A 10918-nucleotide genomic window follows, 5' to 3' on the forward strand; every position below is an offset into this window, starting at 1 on the left:
TTGTTTCCCTTCCACCTGGGAAGAAACCTGTTGATTGTAAGTGGGTTTATAAAGTTAAATATCAAGCCGATAGGACTGTAGAGAGACACAAAGTCCGTCTGGTTACTAAGGGCTACACACAACAATTTGGCATTGATTTCATTGACACTTTATCTCCTGTTGTAAAATTGGTTATTGTAAAAATTTTGCTTTCACTAGCTGCTATTCATGGTTGGAGTCTGACTCAGTTAGATGTCACCAATGCTTTCCTTCATGGTGACCTTCACGAAGAAGTTTATATGAATATTCCTCCAGGCTATTCTCCTTAAGAGGGGGAGACTCTTCCACATCAACCTATTTGCCGGCTATACAAGTCAATCTATGGGTTGAGACAGGCTTCCCGATAATGGTTTCACAAGTTCTCATAAGTATTACTTCAAGAAGGTTTCCATCAGTCACAATGTGACCACTCCTTGTTTATCAAGCACCAAGACAATGTTTTTCTAGCATTGTTGGTGTATGTTGATGATATTGTTATTGCTGGTAACGATAATCATGTCGTCCAAAAACTTAAGGTTGCACTCAAATAAAAATTTAAAATGAAAGATTTGGGAACTCTCTGATATTTTCTTGAACTTGAAATTGCAAGAAATGACACATGAATTACCTTATGCCAAAGAAAATATGTTTTGGATCTGTTAACTGAAACTGGGTACCTTGGTTGTAAGCCCTCATCTACTCCCATAGAACCCAATCTTAAGATGTCCCAAGATGATGGAAAACCTCTGTGTGATATCACAAGTTATCGGTGACTGATTGAAAAAATATTGTACTTAACCATCACTTGTCCTGATATATGCTATTCTGTAAATAAACTGAGTCAGTTCTTAGCTGATTCTAGGACCAGTCACCTTCAGGCTGCTTTACCGATTCTTCAGTACATCAAGAGAATACCTGAACAAGGTCTCTTCTTTCCTTCATCCTCTACCATTCAGATTAAGGCTTTTTCTTATGCTGATTGGGGCACATGTCCTGACACTAGAAGATCTCTAACTGGTTATTGTGTTTTTCTTGGATCTTCGTTAGTCTCATGGAAATCAAAGAAACAACAAGTTGTATCTCGGTCATTTGCAGAAGCCAAGTATCGTTCCATGGCCAATACTACATGTGAAATAGTGTGGATTCTAAATTTGTTGCGAGATTTAAAGGTGTAACATCAAGGTCCTGCATTGCTTTACTGTGATAATCAGACAACTCTACACATTGCTTCGAATCCAGTATATAATGAGAGCACAAAACATATTGAACTTGACTGTCATTTTGTCCGAGAAAGAATTCAAGATGGTACCTTAAAGACAATGCATATATCCACTCAGAATTAACTGGCAGATTTAATGATAAAAGCTCTTCATCCCACACAGTTCGACAATTTATTGAACAAGATGGATAAAATAAATTTGTACTCTCCATCTTGAGGGAGAGTATTAAGATTAATTAGTGATTAGATTAGATAAAATTAGTATGTTAATTGTAACTGTTTTTTTTTGTCTTTTCTCTTTGCCATTGTACAATAAGCTGCATATAGTTTTTGTTGTCCATGAATACTATAAGAGTAATTTTTCTCCATTGTTCTCTTTCTTCTCCTTTCCAACAATATGCCCCTCACTCCTTCCCTTATTTTTCCGTTCAACCGCATCATGTTCAGAATGATGTATGTGATCTTCAGAATGATGTTTGTGATCTTTGACAGGGAACCTTGGCCTCTTGATGGGATGACATTCGAGACTTTGAAGGAGCAGCATGCAAAAAGAAGTCCTGAAGATCTTGAAATCGACTATGGTACAACTCAGTGGTCCATATGTTTAGATATGATGCATGTACTGACATTATTTTCTACTAAAAAATTTCTGAACCATGGTAATTAATTTATAAGTAGCTTTTGATCTTCACAGAGGACCTAATGAAGTTACAGACAGTTGATGCACCATATGAAGAAGTGGATCCAGCTATACCGATTCTCCTTTCCAACACAGCGCTCCACTAGCTATTAACTGAAAGCTTTCCATTACTCTGCATTCTTGGGTTCATGAAATCGACAAGCGACATGTATATCAAGATTCCCTCAACTATGGTGTTGGTTTCTTCGTACACATTTGATATTCCGATTCCAATTGGAGTGGCCAAAGAGAAAAAAGATTGTTATGATCGTGACAATTCCGCACTTGAATTTTGCCTACCATAAATTATTAAATAATTTAATTAATTTATATTTTTTAATAAAAAGTGCAAATTAAAAATTTATTTCTACATTAAAAAAAATAAAAAATAAATAAATACATGTTATTTTTAAAATAAACAAAAATGGTTTTTTGGATTTCCTGAGAAATGCAGCCTGCGAGTCCCATTCCTTTGTGATTGAAAGCTCAAGACTGGTAACAGTGTTCTTACTGTCTCGACTTCTTGAGAAGCACCCAATAAAATTCCAATTATCGCCGAGTGCAGAATATTTCCCAATTCTAAAACCTGCGTATCCAACTAAAAAAATATAAATTAAAATCCAAATTTTTATCCCACTTTCTTTAACCTTTTTTTATTCAGAAAAAGCAATTTTATTATTGACAATCAAATCTGGATGATTAAAATATCAAATATACATCTCATCAACTTTAAATTAAAGATAATGATTCAAATAAAACAATAAAAAGTCACTAATTATAATTAATTAACCCACCTGTGAGATGACTCGTTGACGAAGAAGCTCTGACTCAGACTCTGCAGTAAAAGAGATCGAGCTATGAGCTTGACTGTGAGTTGCACGAGCGTGAACCGAGCTTCCACTTCCCTCTCCGAGTTTCTCGTCGTTTCCGGCATGAGTTCTAGTGCGCTTGACCACTGACTTCTGATAATAGCTGGTGGCAAAAGCGTCGATTATCAGAGTTACAATCGTGGACACCATGGCAATGAACCCAGTGAAAGGAAACTCCCATGCACTCCCTTTTAAGCACGGAGACGTGAGAATCATATAAAGCTTCGGGAAGAACGTGAATAAATCCGGTTCAGAGTATGACGGCTGCAGCAAAAGTCTCAATAATGAAGAAGATGTTATTTTCCGGATGCAAAGCTGGGATGGTTTTGCCAAGAACCGGGAGACAAACTCCGACTGCACCCGCCACGATAACTGAGAATATGGCTGCAATTTTGTATTTAAAAACTGTATTTCGGTTCCCAGTGTAATCTTCTTGGTAGCAGTAACATTCTGTTCCGACGTGCATTGAAACTTGAAGCAGAAGAAAATTAAAAGCTTAACGTTCATGGCTATTATTGATATTTTTAGTTGCAGAAAAGAAAAATAAAGGAAGAAGATGGGGAGGGGTTAGTGAACGAATTTTCTCGTTATAGAGAGAGAGAGAGAGAGAGAGAGAGAGAGAGAGAGAGAGAGAGAGAGAGACGATTAGCCGTGTGAAAAGAAATAATATGAAGATAATGTAGATGCATGATTCAACTGCTTTGAAGGAGTATCTCGTATATGATTGAACTGTTTCGAGCAAATGACGACGCCATATACATATATATATATATATATATATGATAAGAAAATGATTTTTATGTATTGAAATAAAAATCAATGTTTATGTACCGTTAATTAGAAAGATTAATTATAATCAGCTTATTTAGACTCGTAAATTTTGATATATTGTAATCAGCTTAATTAAAATAAAAATTCTTAATTAAAACAAAAATTAATTAAGTTACATAATAATTTTTGTGTTGAAATAAACGGGACCAAATTGATCATATCACGTAGAAACAAAGAAGTTATACTAATGTGTTAGAATGTCTCATCGCTTCACTTTTTGCAGTAAACTAAAAAAATAAAATAAAATTAGATATTAAGTGAATGTAAATGTTAACTAACATTTAAATTCGGTTCTATATAAATATTATGATCAATGTGAAATTACTTCTATGATTAATCTATGTATATCATGTAAATAATTAATAAATTTACTATATGTTACCCATTTTTCCGTCATTTTCATAATTAATATTTAAAAACTTGCATGTTTAAATAATTCAATAATGATAAAATTTTTATTAATGTTATATATAAATCTAATCAAGTCATTTAGATGTTAAGATAGCATCTACATATATATATATATATATATATCTATATATATTTATAATCTTGTATTCCTTCTCATCCTCAATAACTGCAGATTTAAGTTTACTTTGGTTATGAATGTGAACCTCTTTGAGAATGTGCATACATATATATATATATATATACATATTTTTATGGCTTATTTTACCACATACGTGTATGTATATATATAATTGTTCTGAAATAGAAAGGGTGCTTCCCATAGCAGTAATTCGGCCATCTTCTTTTGTTCTTGATTCAACCTCTTTTCCGGATTGAATTAAAAGTTAAAATTGAAGTTTATCATAAAATAAAAGAAAATTAAAAATATTAAATTAAATAACAAATCAAAATTGATCCAAATTCTACAAAAAAAAAAAAAAAGGTAGAATACTAGTTGTTGTAATACCCTGGGTCATATGTCTCTATCTACATACAAATTATATAACATAATACAACAAAAATCTGATATGATCATATAATCTCCAATAAACCAAATAAAATATTTTTATTAATTACGAATTATATACTTTTTGCAAGTGATTTAAGTGAATTGTAAATATATTTTGAATATTAATATATAAAATATAGTAACAAAGTGATTCATATTTATTATAATAAAAAGATGAGACAAAATGTAATAATAATTTATGAAATGTAATAGTTTTTAAATTTAACTTCAACATTTAAAAGTGATACATACGTGATACAAAAAAAAATATATATATATATATTTCTTAAAATTTTAATAACTTTTTATTGTGCAGTAAAATATTTCTGTTAGTTCCAAAGAGAGAGTGTAAATTTTTTGAGATTTTAGCACTCTTATAAATATTGACATATATTTTTTAACACGTTTAAAAAACGTATTTTATTGTTGAATAACGGTTAAAAAATTTATTTAAGATTAGTCATAATAAGTTAAAAATCTGATATAAACTTTTATTACTACAGATATATGTCTGTGATGGTTTTGTAATTGGAATTAGAGATGTCTAAAAATTCCTTTTGGGCCTATTAAAATCTAGTCCAGTTCAGCTCACCACAATTTTATTGTATTCGATCAGGTCTGACAGGAAGGGCATGACCTGGACCTGGGCCTGAATTAGTACAAAGGCTAAGTTGGACTAAGCTTAAACGGCTCTATCCAGACCATTTAACTCGGTTAAACTATATATATATAAATATATATTCTCACAAATATTAAAATAATTAAAAATAAAAATAAAAATAAAGCGATATATATTCCTTACTTTACAGAAAAGAAGAATATTTTTTAAAAAGAAAGAATGCTCCAAGAAATATATATATATATATATGTAGCTAATGCATATACAATATGGTTCTTCTAGAAACAAATTCATCTCTCCTTTAATTTTTTTTTTCAATGTTTTTTTGTGTTAGTTTCCAATATAAGGTTCATTATTCCTATATAATAAAGTTTAATTTAGGATAGGTAAACATAAAAATCAAACAACATATGAAAATACCCCGAATACAATAATCCAATGGTAAGTATTTATATTTTTCTTAAAGATTATGAGTATAAATTTTTATTGGGGATATAAATTTTGTTATATGTATATTATAAATTAATAGTGAATGACTTATAATATTTAATTTAATATGACTAAATATTTAATTAACTAGTATATTGATAATATTGTAAAAGCCCACAATCCCTATTAGGGATTCCGAGTGTATAACTCAGTAATAATCAAATAAATAATATTGAAATCTATAATTTAGCGGAAGTAAATAAAGTTTAGGGTTACGTTCATTGCACAGTTTACTTAAAATGCCTAATATAGATATGAGAATGCCCTTAAAACTTAAATAGGAAAAAACATAAAAGAAAACAAATATGATTAACCTTTATTCGAAACGGACGAAGTGGAAGAGACAATCTCTTAACTAGTTTCTTGCTGTTTAGGATATGAGTTTTGGTCGTCCTGATATGAAATGGTTAATAATAAAAGGGTGAGTAGCTTAGTAAGAATATCAACGTCTTACCACTGATACGAAAAAATCAAATAGTTGTAGAAAATATAAAACAATCAATGGAGCATATTTTTAATAAAACTCGAATGCTAGTACATTTATTATTTGTTTCACTGAAATCGTTAGTATTTCCTCGGGTCCATAACAAGAAATTCATAATGCTCATACCGGATCCTAAAAGCTGTCTTAAGAATGTTTTCTACCTCGATCTTCACCTCATAGTATCCTGAACGTAGGTCAATTTTGGAGAAAATCTAAGCACCCTACAACTGATTAAAAAGGTCATTAATCCTGAGAAGGGTGTATTTATTCTTAATTGTGGTCGTGTTTAGTTCTCTGTAATCTATACACAATCTTATGGACCCACCACTCTTTCTTGCAAACGTAACTTCGGCACCCCAAAATGATATGTTATGTTGGATGAATCCATTATCCTGTAACTCTTTGATATATTTTCTCAGTTCTTCCATTTCGATACGACTCATTTGGTATGGGGTAACTGAAATGGGTTGGGTGCCAGGCTGAAAATCAATGATGAATTTAACTTCTCGATCTACTAGAAGTCCTGGTATTTCATCAAGAAATATATCCGAAAACTTTCAGACAACAAGGATATCTTGAATGCAAATCTCTTCCTTAGGTTTGCCTAATATGGAAAAGAATAGTTAAATTAAAAGCATTTGATAAATAATACAGTCACTATGTGTCAACAATATCTAAGATTTTATTAATTAGTAAAATACTCTTCATTAGGAATATTGAATAGAAGCTTCTTGTGATAACAGTTCACAGTAGCGTGATATGCCATTAACCAGTTTATTCCCAAAATTATATCAAAATCCCCCGTATCCACTGCTATTAGATATACGCTCAATTCCCTACCTGTTATCTCTATGATACAAACTTTGTATATAACATTCCCCAGTAATGTTTTATTATCAAGTATAGATACCAACAATACAAAATCAAGACTTTTAAATAACACATTTAAATTTTGAGTAAAAACATGGGAAACAAAAGAATGTGAAGCACCAATATCAATTAAAACATGTGCAAGATATTTTCAGATAATATACACACCCTGTATCACATCTGGTTTGGTTTTGACATCCTATTGGGTGAGTGTGTAGACTCTATCTTGAACTACAGGTCCGGTATGATTTTGATTTTTTGGGCACTCGCTCGCATACTGTTGGACACTCCTGCATATATAACAAGTGTTCTTGAGGTGGTAGCAAAATCGGTCTCTATGATCCTTGCCACAGCACTGGCAGATCTTGCCGCGTCCTGCTATCGGGGCCAGGGGAGGAGCTTGAGGTGCGGGTCTGGGTCTCTTGTTCTGCTGGTTCAGTGTAGTATGTGTTGACTTGCAATACGAAACTTGGAGCTTGGAGCTTGGAGTTCCTGCTACGGAGGAAAAGATGCGGAGGTTCCTCTCTATTAATTGTGTCTTGGCCAAAACTATCGAATAAATGTCAAGCTCGAATACATATAGTTGTTGTCCAATCTCAGGACGAAAACCTCATTTAAACCTTATTGCTTTCCTACCTTCATCTGTTACGCTCTCATGGGAGTACCGACCTAACTCCAGGAAGTTCCAAGCATATTCTCATACTGACAAATTTTCCTGGACCAGATGTGTAAACTTCATTTTTTTTTCAGATATCGGAGATGTTCTGGAAGATATTCAACATTGAAGATTGCTAAAAACTGTTCTCATATGACTGAAGTGGGTAGAGTAGCTTGCTTAAGTTGCCAACAATTCCCTACCTCACCTATGAGCATATAAGTGGTAAGGACAACATTCTATTTAGGAACCACCCCAAGGGTCACGAAGGCATTATCTGTCTCTACTAACCAGTACTAAGTTTCTTTAAAAGTGGATGCCCTTACAAAAGTAGATGGATTAAGTCTCTTGTACCTCTCAATATAGCTTGGCTCCATTATAGGCGGAGCTGGGTCTTGTTGAAGGGGAATTAGATTATGCTGGGGAGGAACTGGGTCGCCTTATGGCAGCACCGACTTATACGGTGGAGGCCCTGAATTGTACTGTGGTGGTGCAAGATGGTACTACAGAGGAGTTGGGTTGTACTGGATCCTCTCGGTGTGGATGTGGCTCATATTGTGGTAGGGGTGGAGGGGAATCAGTCAACTCCTTTCTTTCCTCTCTGGTCTGCTGGACAAAAATGAGTCTCTCAAACATCTCGAAGAGCTTATCAACATCCTCCCGAAGTGATCCCTCTCAGGCTGCTTTATTTAGTAAAGGCCTTCCTCTTCTCATGTTCCTTTGCCTAAATTTCATAATAATGGTTTGAGATTTGGGTTGCATTAAATTTACTTTAATCCTATGTATAAGGAATGGTTTCGAGAAACATGGCTTTGATATCAACTGTAAAAGCCCACAACTCCTACTAGGGATTCTGAGCATATAACTCAGTAATAGTCAAATAAACAATACTTAAATTTATAATTTAGCGGAAGTAAATAAAATTTAGGGTTACATTACTTACAAAATTTACTTAAAATGCCCAATAGGGTTACGGGTAATGCCTTTGAAACTTAAATGAAAAAAAACATAAGAGAAAATAAATATGATTAACCTCTACTTAAAACTAACGAAGTAGAAGAGACAATCTCTTAACTAGTTTTTTATTGTTCAGGATTCGGGTCTTGGTTGTCCTGATCTGAAATGGTTAATAATAAAATGTTGAACTATATTAACTCAATAAGAATATCAACATCTTACTACTAATATAGAAAATTCAAAGAGTTGTAGAAAATATAAAACAACTAATGAAGCTCGTTTCTTAATAAAACTCAAATGCTAGTGCATTCATTATCTATTTGACTGAAAACGTTAGTATTTTCTCGACTCACATGTAAATCCTCAAATACTATTTATTAAGATAAGAATTAGAATAACAATCTGACAGTGACATATAACAATTAGCCCTTCGTTATTTTCCAAAATTAAATTCCTCACCCTATTCATCTCTATCATTTTACTTTTTTCCTATCGGTGTTGTTGGGGGTGCATAGGGATCCCCACTAAAGCCTTGTACGACTGAGGGTAACATCCACAGTAAGGTTCACTATATGTACCAAGTCTATACACTCTTTTCCAAGACACTCAGTAAACCCCTTTTATTTAATACCATTAATTCATGCATATCTTTTCTTTTATTTACTATTTAGCCTTAAAAGGCACATATATATGCATCTCAAGCAACACATGAGTACGAAATTCATATTTCAAAGTACTTGAGTGAAATATACATGTATTATGTAGACAGAAATGTATTATGTATATAATAGAATGACATAACAACATAGATTAAGAGACCTTATCACAGTAGTCATATATTTAAAATGAATAAATTAAAGTAATTAGAACAATAAATAAATAAGCCTAATAAATGACTAAAGAAATAACTAATACAATTAAAACTCAAAACAAGCACAGACTAACCGATTATTGGCTCCGTTGGCAACTTGTACTTAATTAATTAAAGGACTGTCAATTATCTAAAATTTTCATTTATTATCAATTTGGCTTCAATCTAATTGTAACAGGAAAAATGGGTGAGGGATTCTTACCTTGGGTCGGTGTCTAGAATACTGCCTTTTTTACTACGGTTTCAGACAGTTTCTAGTTCTTAATTTTCTTAGATTTTTATGTTAAGATCGAAACGTACGTCAAAATAGCATGAAAATACACAAAAAAGTAAAAAAAAGGACAAAAATCTCGTCAGGGGGTTTGGGTTAGGGTTCTGACACTGCGATGGTGCCATGCTCCACTGCTTGGTCCTCCTTATCCGGTGGCTCCTCCTATCGGTCAGGCCAGTTTTGGCTGGTTCTTGGTAAAAATTTGTTTAAATCATGGTTAATAGGTGTCTCTCGGCGAAAAAATCGAAGCTTACCGGCAGTTTCAGCCTTCTGGTGCAGCGGCTCAACCAAACTCCATCGTTCCTTCCTCACGGGTTGCAGTTGTAAAGGCTTGGAACTTAAAAGAAATAAATTTATATTCTAAATGCGAAAACAAACAATAAACTAGAATGTCATTTATACAGCAGTTCATTAAACAACAAATAAATGATTGAAAACAGATAAATAAATGTTCTAAGGGGTTAACCTCTACTAGCACTTCATGGGGTCCGAGAGGTAAATTACTCACAACTCTCTTACTGATCAGGATCTGAATCTTGATCTTCTGGATCTGAAATGGCTAATAAAAGAGTGAGTTATACTAGCCCAGTAAGAATATCACACTAATCACTTATACGAAAAATTGAAGGTTGGTAAAAATTATAAAATAACTAATGAAGCCCTACTTTAAGTAAACTTATTTAACATTAAATTATTTATTTCATACTTTCTACTACGAGTTTACTAAAATCAACCTAATAACACAAATACTCATATAACATTATGATTTTTGTACGAGTGAACGAGATCAATAATTCTCCTTTTTACCTACTCACTAGAACCACTGGAGGTCCATAAAGATATTTTCCTGCCTTGAACCCAATATCTAGATTTATCAATTAAACCACTGTTTTTCATACCCCGTCTGGTAATGGGCACTAAACATACCATTGCATCGATATCCCATTCACTATGAGGGTAAACCAAATCTCCCAAACCCTTTCGGTATGGGACTTCTTAGCTCCGTCCAACTAAGGTAAAATCCACAGTAGGGTTCCCTATGTATCGGGTCTGTCCACCTTTTTTCAGGGTATTTAGTAAGCTTTTCTTACATGGAATCTCACTATAAACCAATTACTAGTTACGTGC

At 33.0% G+C, this 10918-nt stretch overlaps 1 protein-coding gene across 2 annotated transcripts; it reads right to left on the reverse strand.

Moving 5' to 3' along the window:
- Nucleotides 1-2072: 2072 nt before the first annotated feature.
- LOC110821686 (zinc transporter 5-like) lies at nucleotides 2073-3509 on the reverse strand. 2 transcript variants are annotated; one of them, XM_088215986.1, is made up of 3 exons: nucleotides 2711-3509; nucleotides 2428-2502; nucleotides 2073-2212 (listed from the first exon to the last, which is right to left on the reverse strand). In XM_088215986.1, exons 1-3 carry the CDS (start codon nucleotides 3290-3292, stop codon nucleotides 2102-2104), a joined length of 768 nt encoding a protein of 255 aa, XP_088072112.1. In that variant the 5' UTR covers nucleotides 3293-3509; the 3' UTR covers nucleotides 2073-2101. The 2 variants fall into 2 exon arrangements, with proteins under 2 accessions (XP_088072112.1, XP_021907297.2); XM_022051605.2 differs by having other exon boundaries at nucleotides 2428-2514.
- Between the last annotated feature and the right edge of the window lie 7409 nt (nucleotides 3510-10918).

Source organism: Carica papaya, chromosome 3 (assembly GCF_054855325.1).
Source record: "Carica papaya isolate Zhongbai chromosome 3, ASM5485532v1, whole genome shotgun sequence".
NCBI lineage: Eukaryota > Viridiplantae > Streptophyta > Magnoliopsida > Brassicales > Caricaceae > Carica > Carica papaya.